The sequence below is a fragment of the Narcine bancroftii genome, chromosome 6 (assembly GCF_036971445.1).
Source record: "Narcine bancroftii isolate sNarBan1 chromosome 6, sNarBan1.hap1, whole genome shotgun sequence".
NCBI lineage: Eukaryota > Metazoa > Chordata > Chondrichthyes > Torpediniformes > Narcinidae > Narcine > Narcine bancroftii.
The window spans coordinates 134901041-134921526 of NC_091474.1; the positions used below are offsets into that span (position 1 = coordinate 134901041).

The following is a 20486-nucleotide window of genomic DNA, read 5'->3' on the forward strand; positions in this document are numbered from 1 at the left end:
AAAATCAAATTTTGTATAAGTTATCCACTGTTACAAAAGCAATGAAAGCTCATATTTCGTAGAACAAATGCAAAGTGAAACATACAGCATTCCACATCATCTGAAGTTCTCCAGCACCTCACCTGAAATAAATGGCAGCCAAATGCCATTCACCAATGAGTAATCAAATCATAACAAGAAAAAACTGACCTTTCTAACTTTCAGAGATAGAGCTTTATTTATCTGTGGGAATATAGCAATGGAATATATTGTCCAGTTAAAGTAATAATTGTCATAAATCAACAAAAAAGTTAAGTTCTTGAGAGAAGTCACTTGCATTTGCTTTAACCATTTAGCATTGTTTAAAATGTGTTTCGAAAAAATAGTTTAAGTCTAGATGAATTTATTGAAGGAAAAAGCATTCTCTTTTCTTTGGCTTGGCTTCGCGGACGAAGATTTATGGAGGGGGTAAAAAGTCCACGTCAGCTGCAGGCTCGTTTGTGGCTGACAAGTCCGATGCGGGACAGGCAGACACGGTTACAGCGGTTGCAGGGGAAAATTGGTTGGTTGGGGTTGGGTGTTGGGTTTTTCCTCCTTTGCCTTTTGTCAGTGAGGTGGGCTCTGCGGTCTTCTTCAAAGGAGGTTGCTGCCTGCCAAACTGTGAGGCGCCAAGATGCACGGTTTGAGGCGTTATCAGCCCACTGGTGGTGGTCAATGTGGCAGGCACCAAGAGATTTCTTTAGGCAGTCCTTGTACCTTTTCTTTGGTGCACCTCTGTCACGGTGGCCAGTGGAGAGCTCGCCATATAACACGATCTTGGGAAGGCGATGGTCCTCCATTCTGGAGACGTGACCCATCCAGCGCAGCTGGATCTTCAGCAGCGTGGACTCGATGCTGTCGACCTCTGCCATCTCGAGTACTTCGACGTTAGGGATGAAAGCGCTCCAATGGATGTTGAGGATGGAGCGGAGACAACAGCAGGTGGAATGCTTTCACAGATTTTTTTCAAAGTGAGAAACAAACAAGTTTAAACAAACTTTGTGGAAGTGGGAAAATTCCACAAGATTTTTTTTGAGTTTTCCAATTGTCCCACTCTTTCATGCTGCTTTTGTCTTTCTATCCGATCACAGACTACTTCTGTTTGGTTCTCTCTTCTTTTTTAGTTATCTCTTCTCATTATCTTAAAATATGGCAATCAACAGAATTGCACAAGCTACCACAATAAGAACTCAATGAAGAATACCAGTTTACATGTGAAACAGGAAATTCTGCAGATGCTGTGATTGTAGTGCAACATAAAATTGCTGGAGAAACTTAGTGGGTTATGCAGTATCTCGAATTGGGGTGGCCAAACTTGCTTAATGTAAGAGCCACATATAATAAACTTCCTAAGTTTGACAGCTGCAGATGTGAAAAAATATTACATATATGTTTTTATTCTTAATCACATTTTGCTACAAAGTTTTACATTAATATTAAGAAACACATATACATAATAATATTTATTCATGAACCTTGTTTTTAAACTGCTTATTTATATTAGTTTAAATAATCAAAAAGTACACATACCATAGATACTCGTGAAATAGTCAAAATTTGTAGACCAATTTTTAAACTAAAATTTAGATGGTCGACTATTACAAGCACACTACTTTTGACCATGGAAAGTACCTGCTTCATCTGAGGTCTCAGGAGTGGGTGGCCAGAACCATGTGGTATCCACATTCGGGAAGTTGGGTACTCAATTAGGTGGGCAGCCAGGACCAAACAAGAGTCCGTGGTTGGGGCGTCAGGAGCTCCGGTGGCCAGAAGGCCTGAGCCTAATTGAGAGTCTGCAGTTGAGCCTTTGGAAGCTCTGGAGGATGGGTGGCCATGGCAAAAAATGGGGTGGGTCGACTTTTACATGGGTATGTATGGTATATACATAATATTTTCAATTGCAAGCCATGCCCTCTAAAACTACCATTCTGAGCACTGGCGCATTTGATTCCTATCTCAGTCAACATATTTCTGTGAGCCACACATTATAGGTCAAAGAGCCGCCCACAGGTGGCTCATAAGCCACAGTTTAACCACCCCTGATCTAGAGGAAGTAAAAGATTGTCAATGTCAGGCCTGAGTCAGGCCTTTGTCAAGATAGAACTTGCAAAATTAAGCATGATCTTGATCACATTGAATTTGATATTCATTGAAAGCATCGTCTATTGCTGGTTTGTATTTGATAATAGATTATTTAAATCCTGTACAAAATTATTGTACTACGGTTAAAACACATATTCAAATAAATTGTAAATTGTTCTTTAGTGGAAACCTGTGTTCATTCATATCTGCTTTTCGAATTCATAAGAAAATACTATATTGAGTGAATTTGCTGAGTTTTTCCCGCAATTGTATATTGTATACCAGTTCATGTTTGGCAATAGCTTAACTTCCTGCTTTCACGAATTGGTATTTAACTCATAGAAAGTGAAAAAACACCAAGACCTGATACACTGGAATTTACAGTAAATTGTGTGTGAAACTTTCAACCAATATTAAAGGGTAGATAAACTGGCTGCAAATTAAGCATATACATGCTGATGGAATATTTACCAAGAAGCTGAATGTAAATTATATTTCATTCAGGTTATAAAAGTATATTATAATTATATATTCTATAGAACTGATATATAATAGTAAAATAATCTAACTATTAATTATTTGAAAACTGCAGATTTCACAAGAAAAGGTTGAGCTATCCACTCAACATACGAATACTTCAACAATATGGTACATATATTCAGAAACTGGCATGAAATGTTGATTAACATTGGTTTACCTTACGGTCGGCAAAAGTTGTGGATTGTGGAGGGTCAGGTGATCTATCCAGCTGGAACCTGGTTGGAATGTGGATTGTGGGGGGGATTATGTGACCTCTGATGGGAACTTGGCCAAACGCCACCACATCTGTCAATTAAGATCAAAATCACCCATCCTGAGCTCTCACCTTGCAATTGATCTTTTCAAAAGATCACACAGGTCACCTCTGGCTCTGTTAATCACCTGTGCTGGCCCCACTGACCAGCAGGTGGGTATCAAGCTTGAGACATGGAGCTGCCAGGTCTCTTTTCCTGAAGGAACAAACCCAAGCTCCACTCCAAGTCACGAGCCAGAGCTGACACTGGAGAATCAACATCAAGGTGTGTGCCAGTAATAGGTGCAGGGCTTTGTGGTGCACATTGATTAATCATCATCGTACTGTGCTTCTTTTTCCTTATTTAATGCTCGTGCCAGACTGGCACTAGGTCAAGAGGTGGTGGGTACTGTTGTTCCATTTTCCTTTGCTGTATATCTATATCAAGCGCGGTTTATAGTTGAACCCTGTTTAGTTGCATCTGATGCAAATGCTTTCTGTACTTTGTGATTCCCAGTGGCAAATTTCTCTCATAGGCAAATAAAGACTTATCACATTCAAACTGTGCCTAAACTTGTTGATTTTCGGACTTGTCAAACCTATTCCTCACATAACACATTAATATTACATTTTTGTATTATTACATGACAAAAAGGAACCTGCGTAGCGGTCCAAGCATGGAGACATGGAACGGCCTAAAAATGGCCGACAAACATACCGACTGTGTGAACCTGGGGGATGATACTGGTCATTATACCTGGATTTGTACCTCCCACAACAATGCTTTAGTGGTCTAAGAACAAAAGCAGAAACAAGCCAGGGCCTTTCCAGTCAGCTTTTAGTCAATAAGATTTAAACAGGAAAGTTTGCAGATGCTGTAATTGTATTGCAATGTTCCATCTGGTGGAGACACCAGAATTCGAGGGCACAACTCCAGAATAAGGGGGGAGTGTGGGGAAATGCCAATTTCAGACAGAGATGAGGAGGAATTTCTTCTTGAGTCAGATTTGTACAGCGCAGAAAGAGACCCTTTGACTCATTTTGTCAATGCTGGCTATTCTACATATTTTCCAAAACACATTTGCCCACATTTGGATTTTAGTCTTCTGTGCCTTGGCGACTCAAGAATTTGAGTCAAGTTTTGTGAGAGTACATGCTTCCTCCATCTTCTCAGGCAGAGCATTCCAGATTCCAACCTTCGTCTGAAGAAATATTTCACACTAAAATACCCCCCTAAAAACCTCCTACCCCTCTCCTTATCCCCATGACCTCTTACATAAGACATCCCTACCAAGGGAAAATACATTATCTCACCGTCCAAACCATCTCTCACCTCCCCCCTGCCCCACATTATTTGTCCACCTCTATATCAGGTATCCCCCCCCCCACCCTGAACCTTCTCTGCTCCAGGTAAAACAAACTCAACCTATCCAATCTAATGCATGTAACTGAACTGTTCCAAATCTCTGCATTCCCTCCAATGCAAATCCTTCCAGTAGTGTCATCAGAACTTCACACAGTACACTGGATGGGGTTAACCAATAGCATATAAGGTGGTAATGTGATATCCTCGCTCTGATATTCGATGTTTTGGCAGATGAAGGCAAGCATCCCCTATCTTTCTGAGCTCCCACTTTCAGGGATTTGTGCCTAATAACACAAATTCCCTCAGATCTTCGACACATTTTGTGGTCCTACCATTTATTGTGCATGTGTTACTTTTCACAATTGTCAGGATTAAATTCCACCTGCCAATTCTATTCCTAACTTTCCAAATGATCAATATCATATTCTCGCCTACCTTCCTTCCTCTCAACACTATCACAGATTTTTGTGTTGTTTGCAAACTTACTAATCACTTCTCATGCATTTACATCCAAGTATTTAATGAATATCACTAACAAAGAACATTGGACCCAGTATCAACCACTGATCACAGATTTTTTTCCAGTCGGCATCATCAGCCTCTACTAATTTTGAATTCTATTTGTCTTGGATCCATGGATCCAAACTGGACCAGCTGACATGTGGGACCCTGTCAAAGCCTCACTAAAATCCATGAGGACAACACCTGCACTGTCTCATCAATTTACTTATTTCAATCTATTTACTAATACTATCTTCAAATTAATGAAGCAAAATTTACCATGAAGAAAGCTATGTTGACAATCCTAACTGCCTTTCCAAATGTAAATAAATCCTTTCCTTAGAATATTTTTCCTATGATGTTCCTATATCTCACACATGTCAAACTCTGGCCCGCGGGCCAAATTTGGCCTGCGATATAATTATATTTGGCCCGCAAGATCATATAAAAAATGTATTAGAGGTGGCCCGCTAGCCGCCGCGCCAGTATAGCGCATGCACAGTAACCGCTGTGTCCCAGGGTGAGAGAGAGAGAGAAAAATCCTGGTCCTTGAAAAGTAGTGGTGGGTGGTTTTATAAACACGCTGTCGTGTCGCCCCGCCCACCACAGCGCGGCCTGGCCAGTGTCAGGGGAAGCCAAGGCCGCTTCCCAGCGCCCGGAACCCCAGTGGCACAGCGTTTCTTGGAGCTGCAGATGGAGTCGGGACGCCGGAGGGAAGATTGGGGCTCCCCGCCGGGTGATGGGGGCACCGGCCGCCGTGCGCCTTCCCACCGGACCAGCGGCGGGTGCCCGGAGTACACGTGGAGAGCGAGGCTGGTCGGGCAGGTAGGGTGGAACCCCCCGCCAATCTCAGGAGTGGCGTGGGCTGGATCGGGATTAGCCGCGCTCACCTGCTCCTCCACCGCTGACCGGGATCCCAGCGCGGTCCTGAGCGCGGAGACTGCCCTGGAAAGGTCTTGGGACACCGGCACGGAAAGAAAAGGGGGTCCGGGAGAAACTCAGCAGGTCAAGGGGGGTCCGGGAGAAACTCAGCAGGTCAAGGGAGGTCTGGGAGAAACTCAGCAGGTCAAGGGGGGTCCGGGAGAAACTCAGCAGGTCAAAGGGGGATCCGGGAGAAACTCAGCAGGTCAAAGGGGGATCCGGGAGAAACTCAGCAGGTCAAAGGGGGGTCCGAGAGAAACTCAGCAGGTCAAGGGGGAGGGGTCTGGGAGAAACTCAGAAGGTCAAGGGGAGGGGGTCCGGGAGAAACTCAGCAGGTCAAGGGGAGGGGGTCCGGGAGAAACTCAGCAGGTCAAGGGGGGTCCAGGAGAAACTCAGCAGGTCAAGGGGGGTCTGGCAGAAACTCAGGGGGGGCCTGACCTCGCCAGGACCGTTGCCCACTCCTCCTCCCTGCCGCAGGCTGACCCACGACGACGGGGCCGCTGATCCGCCGAGATGCCGCCCTGCAGCGAGAGCGATGCCCCCACACTGTCGTTGTCCAACCCGATCGCCCGCAAACCCCGCCCTCCCGCACACAGGCCTGAGTAAGTATTATGAATTTTAATCTCAGGATAAAACGATCTTCCAATAGTTTCATGTCACAGTGATAAATATATTCCTGGTTAAAAATGGTCCTGCACCTGGATACAAGCTCATTAGGCATAAAACTTGAAAAGTGTGTCAATCAAAGGATATCTGTACCAATGGAAAAAGGGCATGGCAAATAACCCTGCTAGAGTTCATGCCCACAATCAGTCACCCATTTGATTGTTTCAGGAATCATGTTATTCTCCCACATTCTCAATAGCCCTCAGATTTTACTATTCGACAGCACACTAGCAACATTTGACAAATCCTCTATAGAGAAATATTATTTATTGAATATTTTATTTCTCATTTGTTAATGCTTCTGGAAAGAGTTTATCCAAAACTATTATTAAACATTTATTTTAATAAGAAAAAGTTTAACATTACATATGTTGAAAGAAGAGAAAACATGCAGATGTTGTTGAAAATTTTCAATACATATTTAGTTCGGCCCTCGACTTAGTCCAAGTTTTTAATTTTTGCCCTCCGTGAATTTGAGTTTGACACCCCTGCTATATCTGTTGTGAGACTTGCACGTATGACCTATCAGAATAAAGGAACCAAGGGCTGTGGAATTTTCTACCCCAGAAAAGCTGATTCCTTGATATCTTCAGTGTCCAAATTGTTGACATTTAAACGACAAGGGAGTCAATGATAATGGGAAGAGAACAGAAAAGTCATGTTGAGGCCAAGATTGGATGAACCATGATCTTATTGAATGGAAAATTAGACTTAAAAGGAACTTGCTACTGAACTCAGGATAGATGCAGTGAATAGACAGGAACCTTTTTGCATTCAACTGGTCATGTTCCAAGGTGAGGCCTTTTGGGAAGATTTGGGAAATCTAGAATAAATCTCTAAGATTCGATTGATACAGATACTGGAATTGTTTATATTGGGAAATATAGCAGATGGCAGACCTAAAATGTGGCTGACGAAACACCAATTAGAATTTGTAAAAATCGCATTGGCAGTGGTCAGAAAGTGTATAGTGGTTACCTGGAAATCTGATTGCCATGTAGATTTGACTCGTTGGAAATATATGTTTGTATTCCCCTGGCGAAAATTACTTATAACTTTAGGAAAAAATACTATGTCTTTCTAAAAAATTAGAGTCCATATCTTCAACATGTAGGTGTACATTCTTTAAGATGCCCCCTTAACCCCCCCACCCTCAGCATCTGGTAACCACTTGAGATTCTGTATAAGTCAGGATATTCATCCCTTGGCAGGAGATTGATGAATCCAATGAAACCTTTTTTTAAAAATTTCTTTTTGTTGTCTCTTTTTCTTTTCTCTCTTCAATTCTAATGTCTATTTCTCTTTTTTTTTCCCTGGGTGGATGGGAGTGGGGAGGGTTAGGACTTGTTCTTTTTTTTCTTGTTTTTTTCTTTTCTTACTCAAAATCAACATTGAATGATAAGATTTATTTTATGTTATTGACGAATTTCATGTTTTCATGTTGATTTGAAAATATAAATAAAATAATTAAAAAAAATAAAGCTAGCGTCAGCCATCTGAATTCCACTTGATAGCTTTGAAATTTGCAAGGAACTTTGAGGAAAACACTCACTTCCTTTCCTCTTAAAAAACTCTACTCAAGGAAGTGAAGGCTCCTACTTCCTATTTACACTCTAACTGTGCATGCTTGTGTCTGTCCCCTCCTTATTCTGTGTTCCAAAGAACAAATCTCACAATGGCATGTTTTAAAGCCAGTTAATATAAACTGGAATTTAAAATGAAAAAACAAGTGGATGTAGGCGCTGTGAATGATAAGGGAAATGTGCAAGTCTCTTCAAATAATCTTGCACACAATTAAACTATAATTCCGCTAAGGACTGAAACATCAGTTAATTGGTGAATATATTAAAAATAGATTTTCTTGTAATTGAACACCATCGCATTCAATATTTGAGAGTTCAGAGTTTATCAACATTACAGCCACTGTAGTCTTCAGCAGTTCACTGTAAATGCTGAACTTTGAGAATGAATTCTCGTGTTAATGAGAATATGTTTTCCATTCTATTTCTTAACTCTCTCTTATAATGTATGAAATGGCTAGGCCATTTTCACAATTTGGAGATATCCCCTATGGATTTTTAGCCAAAAGTACACATTTGGCTGCTCTTAAAACTGCAATGTAGTAAGGAATATGTTTTTGTGTTCAGGTTGAGAAATTAAATCTTTGGTAGTGAAGAATTAGCATAGATTTAGTGTTGAAATCTCCAGAATGGGATGCTAACGTGCAATTTTCTGAATTCGAGGCAAATATGCCTCCCTTTGATTTACTATTTACATCTAAAATTGTTTGTATCTTTATGCACCCTGAAGAAGAGATCGACTGAAATAATGACAAACTGCAAATTAACAGTAGGCGCATTCAGGTGGCCAAATTCCCCACTTGTAAAGCCGCATATTATGGCTTGGGTGGCCACTTGAATGCGCAGGAGGCACCTGCGAGGCGAGCTTGGTATCCCTCCTCCGAGAGGGATCATCACCGCAACACAGTGGTCCCCGGCACATGAATGCAGCTGCCTGAAAACGGCTGCTAAGGGGATGACAGTCAGCAGGCGAGCACCTGACAACTCCCCTCCCAGCTGCCCCTGCCCCCCAGTGCAGGATGTCAGGACAGGGGCAGCCGGCGTGGACTGTCAGAGCAGGGACAGCCTGCGCGGGATGTCCCCACAGCGATCCCGCTGCCTCGCTCTCTCCCCACAGCCCGATATCAGTCCCCACACTGTGGAGCAGCCGGCAAAGGCTGTCAGTGCGGGGCCGTCCCGCCCACATCCCGATATGTATGGGGACTGATATCGGGCTATGGGGAGAGAGCAGGGCAGCGGGACATCCCCGCGCTGATAGCCTGCACCGGCTGTCCCAAATCTGACAGCCAGCCATCCCAAACCTGACAGCCCGGAGGGACAGGAGCAGGAGTGCGCTTAGAGGCACATCCGGTGCAGCTGTCCCTTCAGGTGGCCAGGACTGCGCTTTTAGCACTGCCACCTGAACGACAATTCAAAGGGCCGCTTCCTCTTCTTCAGGCGCATTCTTAGCAGAGAATCTACCTGAAGAAGCCTAATGGGTATTTGAAACTTATAGATGTTGGATCTTTCACTGCTTTAATCAAAGATCAAGAGAAACTCAAATCAAGCATCACATCTGTATTGAAAAAAATACATCCACCTAATGTATTGTTATTCACTACTCAATTCTCCTTGAAAAAAAAATCTAGCTCCAGACATTCTATTTCTGCCAATAGTAATGCCTGTTCATGTACAGTAATTGTACTATCAGTCTGAAACCACAATCTTATGTTCACAGTGTTACAGAGTCCAGAGGACCCCAAAAACCAGCTGCTATAGATATGCACAACTTAAACAAAAGGAGTTTTTAATTATATTTGAACAAGAAAACAGAATTAAACTTTAACTTATTACTATCAACCTACTTAATCCACCCTCAAATACTAAGCACAAGTGTGTGTAATGTATATTTAAGATTAGAAAAGTTCTTTGGATCACAGTCCAATCTCACTGGTTGCAGGCAATTCTTGTACTGTGCACAGAAGTTAGCATTAACAAAGTTCACCAGGCTTTGGTGCTTAACAGGCAAATGGTTACCACTCAGGAGGATTCTTGCTGGTTTTCAGAGAGAGATTTGTTGTACGATGTCTTAAGGCAGACAAAAGTTGAAGTATTACGTGTATATTACATTTTTAATGTACTATTATGTGACAATATCAGGAACCTTTGCACCTTGGAAAATGGTGGATACAATCTATCCAGAACCATGGATTCTTATCCTAAGTCTGATCAGCTAATTCATCTCTATTTTTGCTCTTCCCTCATCACTCAATGTCAAATCCATCGATTCCATCTCCTTGAAAAATCTGAAGCAAAAATAAGGATACAATCCTCTCAAACCTTCCAACATTAGTCTTGGTATAGTCATATACATCTCTCAATGATCCATGTCAGAAAGTGGAATTCTCGGTCTTGGTCATTCATGGGAACGAAATACATGTGTGAGGGAACAAATGTGGTTTCAACCTTCCAAAATAAAGATACCCTTTTGGAGAGCTGATTATAAATGTTGCAACTGCAATCAATTATGGTTTTTGTACAATCAACTTGATATTCTGCTACTTGCCAGGCTTTGACCAAGGGAAAGTGCCAGAGTTACAATAGATGGAAAATTCATTGCAACTAAGTCCTAGCTTCATGATTTTAAATTACATTACCCTTCCTTGATCAACAGATGTACAAAGACTTGAAACACCTTACTTACCCAACATCACTGTGGAAACATCATCTTTACAAAGATTACTATCACCACCTTCTCGAGATTGCCAGGGATGAACCAGATGAGGAGTCTTGCCAGAAATCCAACATTCTAGTAATATCAACTCAACTTCCAATAAAAAGGTTCAATTCCTCTAATTGTCCATGATACTCATTTTAGTTAAGATTACTTGCACCTTAATTAAGATTGACAATATCCAAACAAAAATCTATGCATAACTAAAATGGAACAAACTGATTTGATGAGGGGTTTAAGTGAGAGATATGGTCAACAATTTTGTGGCACGTGAATCGTGCCATTAATATACACATAATTATCTGATCAGTGCTGAGACAAGATGTTCTTGAAATCACTTACTGCTGATTAAAATAATCACTGCATTTATAAAGCAATAATTTCCTTGGCTTAGGAGTTCCTGGAAATAATTTCAGCCAAACTGTACCAATTTAGAAATATCTGATTTCTGCTGAAAGATCAAATTAGATTGAAACCCACTTAAAGCACATGCAAGAGTTGAAACAAGAATATGTCAGAATTAAAATTGACAAAGCAAATCAAGTTTCGGAAAAAAAATTACACATCAACATTAAAAGCTGAACATCTTTAAGAAGGGTTAAATGCTAATAAAAAAAAATGTATCCTACAAAACTGGAAATCTGAATGTCCTCCTTCACAGAGACAATGATTAAACAAGTTAAGATCTGAGAGTGCACCTGAAGAGATGTTGTATAGCATGAGGAGGAAACCTGCAACATATGAAAAAATATGCAGCTCTTTTTTGGCCCTTATTACCATCATTACACCTCCTCAGCTACTGAATTAATGCAGATACCTGTCCTCCCAAACTCCTATTATCGGCTTTCGAGCAGCTCCGTGGAGATTAGATATTTTCAAAGAATATGACTGAAAATAAGTCAAATTTTATATATTCATGCAAGTGAAAATTGTTAAGTATATGTATAGCACAGTATTTTTGTCTTTTCAACTTTATTCTTAATGCTGGTGTATTACAGGCATTTGAAGAGTGAATCTCAAGCAACTGGATAATTTGCATATCCAGCATCTAACAATCCCAGGAATTTTACTGCATTGAGATGATGGATTGATGGGGAACCAGCTATAGTAAAAACTACATGATTCTGTGCACATATGGATCACCCATTGGCTAGATGTATGATAGGTACTGTATCTCATGATGCACCAAGAATATCAAAACTGTAATATTAGTGCATTTGCCAACTTTGTGGATCTCTTATTGGCAATGAATGTGCACTTTCCACATGATTTCCTATCTAATAATAGGAGAGCCTCCCATCCAGTGTACACAAATAGTAGAAATGTACCTTGGGGAGTTGGTCTCTAATATTCAGTTTAAATTTGCTTCTGATGACCCAGTAGTTTTGTTTTAGCATGGAACTTACGCCAAATTTTTATCCACAGATAAAACACTGAGAAAAATGCCTGGGGAAATGTTCGTTAACTTCAGATTAAACTTCTCTTAGTAGTCATTAAATTAAAATAAATTGTTTAATTTTGCATAAGGATGACAACTACTTTTAATAAATCTGTGTAATTTGAAAAAAAGAGTTAAATGGTATTGTCTTTGATAAATAGACAGCTTTGTATTCTGTTATTTAAACATATCAAACTGTTTGGGAAAAGGAATCTTCAGAGACAACAACAGAAGACTTGTTCAGTTTCAAATAGCAGGCATTACAATATAAAAGTAGGAAATAATTAGAAAGGAAAGAAAATAAATCTTTGTTCATTGTTTTAAGAAAAACTACTTGTTAAACGAATGTTATATTTGACACTGCAATGTACGATGTAAAAGAGGTTAGGAAGTTGGGCAGAGATAAAAGTGAAAATTTAGATCAGTCAGATCGAGATTAATCAACATCTGTTGAATGAATTATGACAAAATATGTTGTGTTTTATATTGTATATAGATATAATTTTGGGAGATAAAATGTGGCAGATTTTTTTTAGTGTCGGTCACATACAAATATTTCAAAACAGATCTCATTTAAAATACTGGAGCTCCACTCAAGCCAGACAGGCTGGCTCTGAGAGCCTCTGCAAAAACTTTGAAGAGTGCCCAAGGGACTTCACTAATGGATTGTTGTTTTGAAAAGCTACAGATGAAAGAACGTCAGAGTCGTAGGCTGTCTGAGTGTAGTTTGCTGTTCTAAGTGGGTCATGTGGTTTTTTTGCAAGCTGAGAAGGGTCAAACAGACTTTTATCTGAGTGAGAGAGAGAAAGAGAGAGAATTTAGTTCTGCAGTTTTACAGTTCAGCAGCAGGAGCTGGGACTGGAACAGGACAAGGTGGCAAGCTTGTGGAAAAACCCCATTTTGAAGACAGATTATGAGTGCTTAGCTCAGCCTGGTCAAACCCTTTGTGGTCCATACAAGAGGAGAGGACTGGCTGCCTAATATTTCACTTGAAATAAGGAAACAAAAAAGAACTCTATGGTGACCTGAAAGAAAGAGGTTATCATCTGGAAAACCTTGATGGGGCAAGTTTCTTTGGCAAGTCACTGACCTGGTTGATTAACAGGAACCAGTTTTGTGGGTATCCAGCGAACAACAAATCTCTCTTTGAAACCGACAAGAACCTTCCTGAGTGGTAACCATTTACCTTTCAAGCACCAAAGCCTGGTGAACTTCATAAATGTTAAATTCTAAGCACAATATAAGAATTGCCTGCATCCAGTGAACTTGGAGGAGTGAGAGGTGAGATTGGACTGTGAACTTTTCTAAACTTACACACACATAATGCACACGTGTGCTTAGAATTAGAAGGCAGTTAAGTAAGTTAATAGTGATAAGTTAAAGTTTGATCCTGTTTTCATGTTTAAAGTTAATTAAAAGCAACTTTTGTTTAAGTAACCACCTGTCTCAATGAATATCTATTGCTGTTGGGTTTTAGGGTCCTCTGGGCTCGTAACAGAATAAATGAGTACACTCCTGGTGAATACAGGCATGGTTTTGCAAGGAATTACATGATCACATGCAGGATAACTTCAGTTTTATCAGGCCCTCAAATAGAAATTTCAAACAAATGAATTCCAAAAATGTATGTTTCCAAAGAAGACAATGTTTGCCAAAAATCACTGACAATTAAAATAAAATCCTGTTACTATTATCAATATGTCAACATTGAATCCAAGACCATCAAAAGATTGGATTACATTGCTTCATTTTATTTCTTCTTCCACAGATGAATCATCTTCCATTTTCTTTATAATTAACTATGTTCTTACAAATCAATAAATCATTTGCAATACCCCTGTAAGTGCACGGACCTCATGGTTTGGGCTCTCATGGTATGTTATACTAATGCAAGAGTTTACAGAGACAGGGATATGCAAGGTCTTAATAAAATTGAAGGGCTAGGATAGATAAATATTATATGGTTTTGAACATTGGAATATAAAGTTGCTTTAAATAATTGAGCCTAGTCATAGCAAGAGAATTAATTAAAATTTCACGATTTCAATGCTATTGCACTCAAGCATAGGTTAACATGCTAAAATATGAAGTCTATGTGATGAAGCCAAAAAAAAATCACAGCTTAGTCTCAAAGTTAAATAAATATATTCTGACTCCACTGGAGACAATGCCTTAAATAGGAAGTTGGAAGTGAATATATAAAGTGCGCTTCCATTCCTCCCAACCACATTAGAATGTCAATACTGCCTCACAACCTTCTTCCATCCAATTAAATCTCTAAAAATCTCTTTTAGTTTTTAACATTACATTTGTCTTTAAAGAGAGGTGGCACAGTGGTGCAGGTGCAGAGCTCCAAGAATCTCAGTTAATCCTGGCCTCAGATCCTGTTTATGTAGAGTTTGCACATTATCCCTGTGACATTCTTCTGCTATTTTGGTTTCTTTTCACGTCCCAAAAACATACAGTTTGGCAGGTTAAGTGGGCACTATCCTTAATTTCGAGCATGTAGGTCAGTGGCAGAATGAAAAGGATAATGTGGCATTGGAATAAAATGAGTACTTAGTGGTCTGAACTTTTTTTTAACTGTATCTATGACGCCAAATGGTTCAACTCACCTTCAGGTGCCTTTGCATCACACATCTTTGTTACCCAGGTTGTATTTGAATCTTCTTGCCTTGAATTAGACAAAGTCTGGTTCATCTGAATGTACAAAATATAAACATTAATACCTGTAAAAATACGTGGCATTCAAAAACTCATTTCCCACCCAAAAGTATTAAATCAAGACTCTAAATAACAGCTAACCTTTGTCTTTTACAAAGGGGCGAGAGTCCAATTCTCCATGTATCACTTAGTGTAATACAAGCCAATTTCTTCACCCCAACAAGTGACTCAACATGGAGAATCATATGCTAAAAACTTATGGTGGGAATTTCACTTTTTTTATATCACATCTCCATTTAAAAAGATAGAACTATAACCATGAGTAATCAACAGGTACAATATGGGGTGAAAATAAAACTAAATTAACAAATTAATTTCAGTCAACTGTAACAATACTAACCACAAATATCCATTTATCTTCAGTTTCAATTTAGTTCTATTCAATATGGAGATTGTAAAAGTTTCACTTTGCAAACAATACCAAGGAAAGACTAAAGTAATTCCAGAAAGTGACTCAAAACAGTTAGGGATAGTGGAGCATGAGATACGCACATCCTGCAGCTCATTGCATCTATGCAAGGGCTTTGTTGCAGTCTTCCACTTTTGAAGCACTGTCTATTCTTCTACAAGTCCATTATGTTAAAAGATTCAAATTTAAAATAACATGAAAAATAGATGATTCACATAAACAAACCAATTAAATGAAATAAAAATTGGAAACAATTCAGTGAATAACAAGTAAAGCACTCTGATATTATTCGAAACAAATGACAATCAAAAGGTTCCACCAATAATCTATTGTGCTTCGACATTAAATAAACCATTGATATGGAGCCAAACAGCTTCAGATCAGTAAAAAAGTGGCAGTTAAACTATGTTAGCACAACTATGAGCTTGTTCAGGTAAAAGTAATGGGAAGAAAATACTTGTGAAGTGAACAGTTAATTTTTCTGAGATTTCTATACCAACTTCTGATCACATCAATTTGTGTATTCACATCCATATCTTTTGAGGAACAGGTGGGTAAGTGGAACTCAATCCATGGCCAGATCATCCATGATCATATTAAATGGAGGAGCAAACTTGACACACTAGAAGGTCTATTCCTGCTTCTAATCCTTTTCTTCTTTGGAATCTGGATGAGTGTCAAACTTTGTTCAAAGCTAAAGCAGATAACCTTTGATGATTAATTGTTTTTGGACTGGTACGAACCCAGAGGACCCCAAAACCCAACAACAATAGATATTCACCAAGACAAATGGTTACTTAAACTAAAGTTGCTTTTATTTATTTTAAACATGAAAAAAGAATCTTACTTAACCCCTTCTAATTCTAAGTGCACGTGTATGTAATGTGTAAGTTCAGAAAAGTTCTTTGGTTCACAGTCCAATCTCACTTCTCATTCATTTAAGTTCACTGGTTGTAGGCAATTTTTATACTGTGCACAGAATTTAACATTTATAAAGTTCACCAGGCTTTGGTGCTTGAAAGGTAAATGGTTACCACTCAGGAAGGTTCTTTTCGGTTTTCAGAGAGAGATTTGTTGTACGATGGACACCCAGCCACATCAGTGTCTTGCTGACAAAACTTGCCCCCTTTGGGGTTCTCCAGATGATAACCTCTTTCTTTCAGGTCACCACGAAGTGACTTTTTGTTTCTCTTATTCCATGTGAAACATTAGGCAGCCAGTCCTCTCCTCTTGCATGACCCACAAGAGCTTTGACCAGACTGAATCAAGCACTTACAACCGGAAGAGGAGTCCCGTGATGGAGTAGTGGCCAGTAGGGGAATTCCAGCCCTCTCCAGAAAAGTAAAAAAAAGGTAGAGAAAAAACAAAGTCACTAACACAAAAACCACAACAAATTGAAAGTGAAAGTGTGGAGAAAATGGCAGCAAAGAAAGAAAAACCAAAAACAATTGGAAGAAAAGAAGAAGGAAGGACGTAGGAAGAGGAAGGTGAAGGCCTTACCGGTACGAGGAAGCCCGCTGTGGAGAGAGAAGCTCGCTCCCTGAGGTCAGTGGAAACCCCAAACTCAGGACTACAAAGATGGCTCACGGACCCAAACAAAAGTGCGCAACTGCACATGTGTGAATCCTCCCGCATGTGCGAAGCACAAGACAAAAACAACACCGGAGGGTGGGGGGACGAGCTGAGGAGTAAATCTCCACAGCCGAAACAGACAAGTATAACACCACAGCAAGACTCTCAACAGGAAAACATAGAAAATAACGGGAACAAGAAGGAAGAGAATAAAAATAGGAAATCAAAGAAACAACAGCTGACCAACTCAGAGGAAGAAGACCAACACCAAGACACTTTTAATAAAAATAAGAACAAAAATACCCAACAAAATAAAATAAACAACCCAACAAGAAAACCAGAAGAGACAGAGGTAAAAGACACAGATCCTGGAGTGGACCCAGAAGAAGAGGAGGGAGAACACAGAGAAATGGAAGATGAAGGGAAGGGCAAGTACATGGATATATTTTTTTTTAAAGAATATATGGAAACAGTAAAAGAATGGCAGACACAAGAATTCAGTGAAATAAAAAGAAGAATAAAAAGTACAGAAGAAAAAGTGAATAGATTAGAGATGATCATGACAGAAATAGGAAAAAAGAGTAGACAAGGTGGAAGAACGAGAAATAGCCATAGAAATGGAGGTAGATGACTTAAAAAAGAAATTAGAAGAATCTGATAAAAAAGTTAAAGAAACACAGGAGCTGTTAGCTCAGAAGATAGATATAATGGAAAATTATAATAGAAGAAACAATATAAAGATAGGCTCTGAATGGGCAACTAAAGCGGCATCGTCTGCAAAGAGTAGTTCACGGACAAGTTTCTCTTGTGTCTTGGTGTGAGCTTGCAGGCGCCTCAGATTGAAGAGACTGCCATCCGTGCGGTACCGGATGTAAACAGCGTCTTCATTGTTGGGGTCTTTCATGGCTTGGTTCAGCATCATGCTGAAGAAGATTGAAAAGAGGGTTGGGGCGAGAACACAGCCTTGCTTCACGCCATTGTTAATGGAGAAGGGTTCAGAGAGCTCATTGCTGTATCTGACCTGACCTTGTTGGTTTTCGTGCAGTTGGATAATCATGTTGAGGAACTTTGGGGGACATCCGATGCGCTCTAGTATTTGCCAAAGCCCTTTCCTGCTCACGGTGTCGAAGGCTTTGGTGAGGTCAACAAAGGTGATGTAGAGTCCTTTGTTTTGTTCTCTACACTTTTCTTGGAGCTGTCTGAGGGCAAAGACCGTGTCAGTAGTTCCTCTGTTTGCGCGAAAGCCGCACTGTGATTCTGGGAGAATATTCTCGGCGACGCTAGGTATTATTCTATTTAGTAGAATCCTAGCGAAGATTTTGCCTGCAATGGAGAGCAACGTGATTCCCCTGTAGTTTGAGCAGTCTGATTTCTCGCCTTTGTTTTTGTACAGGGTGATGATGGTGGCATCACGAAGATCCTGAGGCAGTTTTCCTTGGTCCCAACAAAGCTTGAAAAACTCATGCAGTTTGGCATGCAGGGTTTTGCCGCCAGCCTTCCAGACCTCTGGGGGGATTCCATCCATACCTGCTGCTTTGCCACTTTTCAGTTGTTCGATTGCCTTATATGTCTCATCCAGGGTGAGAACCTCATCCAGCTCTAGCCTTAGGGGCTGTTGAGGGAGCTGGAGCAGGGCAGAATCTTGGACTGAGCGGTTGGCACTGAAAAGAGATTGGAAGTGTTCTGACCATCGGTTGAGGATGGAGATCTTGTCGCTGAGGAGGACTTTGCCGTCTGAGCTGCGCAGCGGGCTTTGGACTTGGGGTGAGGGGCCGTACACAGCCTTTAGAGCCTCGTAGAAACCCCTGAAGTCGCCAATGTCCGCGTTGAGCTGGGTTCGTTTGGCGAAGCTAGTCCACCACTCATTTTGGATCTCCCGGAGTTTGCGCTGAAGATGGCTGCATGCGCGACGGAAGGCTTGTTTCTTCTCTGGACAGGACGGCTTTGTAAGGTGAGCCTGGTGGGCAGCTCGCTTCTTTGCCAGCAGCTCCTGGATATCCTGGCTGTTTTCGTCAAACCAGTCCTTGTTTTTCCTGGAGGAGAAGCCCAGTACCTCTTCAGTGGATTGCAGTATGGTAGTCTTCAACTGATCCCAGAGGGTTTCAGGGGACGGGTCCGTGAGGCAGGTTGCATCGTCGAGCTTTGCTTTGAGGTGTGCCTGGAAGTTTCCTCTCGCTTCGTCTGACTGCAGGTTTCCAACATTGAACCTCTTTCTGGGGGCTTTATTGTTCCTGGGCTTTGGCTTGAAGTGAAGGTTGAGCTTGCAGCGAACCAGCCGGTGGTCAGTGTGGCATTCCGCGCTAGGCATGACCCTGGTGTGGAGCACATCTCGTTTGTCACTTTCTCGCACCAGGATGTAGTCCAGGAGGTGCCAGTGTTTGGATCGGGGATGCATCCAGGTGGTCTTAAGGCTGTCCCTCTGCTGAAAAAGGGTGTTTGTAATGACAAGCCGCTGTTCTGCGCAGAGCTCCAACAGGAGGCGCCCATTGTCGTTGCACTTGCCGACGCCATGCTTGCCCAGGATTCCTGGCCAGGTTTCTGAGTCTTTGCCGACACGAGCTCTTCAGCGCTTGACGTCCTGCTTTGCGGAAACTGCCAAAATGTTTGGCCTGGAAGTCAGCCTGAAGAAAACTGAGGTCCTCCATCAGCCAGCTCACCACCATGACTACCAGCCCCCCCACATCTCCATCGGGCACACAAAACTCAAAACGGTCAAACAGTTTACCTATCTCGGCTGCACCATTTCATCAGATGCAAGGATCGACAATGAGATAGACAACAGACTCGCCATGGCAAATAGCACCTTTGGAAGACTACACAAAGGAGTCTGGAAAAACAACCAACTGAAAAACCTCACAAAGATAAGCGTATACAGAGCCGTTGTCATACCCACACTCCTGTTCGGCTCCGAATCATGGGTCCTCTACCGGCACCACCTACGGCTCCTAGAACGCTTCCACCAGCGTTGTCTCCGCTCCATCCTCAACATCCATTGGAGCGCTTTCATCCCTAACGTCGAAGTACTCGAGATGGCAGAGGTCGACAGCATCGAGTCCACGCTGCTGAAGATCCAGCTGCGCTGGATGGGTCACGTCTCCAGAATGGAGGACCATCGCCTTCCCAAGATCGTGTTATATGGCGAGCTCTCCACTGGCCACCGTGACAGAGGTGCACCAAAGAAAAGGTACAAGGACTGCCTAAAGAAATCTCTTGGTGCCTGCCACATTGACCACCGCCAGTGGGCTGATAACGCCTCAAACCGTGCATCTTGGCGCCTCACAGTTTGGCGGGCAGCAACCTCCTTTGAAGAAGACCGCAGAGCCCACCTCACTGACAAAGGAGGAAAAACCCAACACCCAACCCCCCAATTTTTCCCTGCAGCCGCTGCAACCGTGTCTGCCTGTCCCGCATCGGACTTGTCAGCCACAAACGAGCCTGCAGCTGACGTGGACTTTTACCCCCTCCATTAATCTTCGTCCGCGAAGCCAAGCCAAAGAAAAAAGATAAAGATAGTGGGCCTTAAGGAAGATGAAGAAGGCAAAAATATGAAAGAATTTATAAAAGAATGAATCCCCAGGGTCCTAGGAAGACCAGAATTACAGGAAGAAATGGAAATAGAAAGGGCACACAGAACATTAGCCCCTAAACCACAGCCACAACAAAAACCAAGATCCATTCTAGTAAAATTCCTAAGATATACAACAAGAGAAAATATATTGGAGAA

General features: G+C 41.4%; 1 protein-coding gene across 2 annotated transcripts in view; it reads right to left on the bottom strand.

The window, feature by feature from the left end:
• The window catches only part of lmbrd1 (LMBR1 domain containing 1), a 296648-nt gene that overhangs the window by 37668 nt on the left and 238494 nt on the right, over nucleotides 1-20486 (bottom strand). For both annotated transcript variants that reach the window (XM_069886140.1, XM_069886141.1), the window contains exon 14: nucleotides 14673-14757. In XM_069886140.1, the coding sequence (XP_069742241.1) occupies nucleotides 14673-14757 (85 nt within the window). The remainder of the gene's footprint in view (nucleotides 1-14672; nucleotides 14758-20486) is intronic.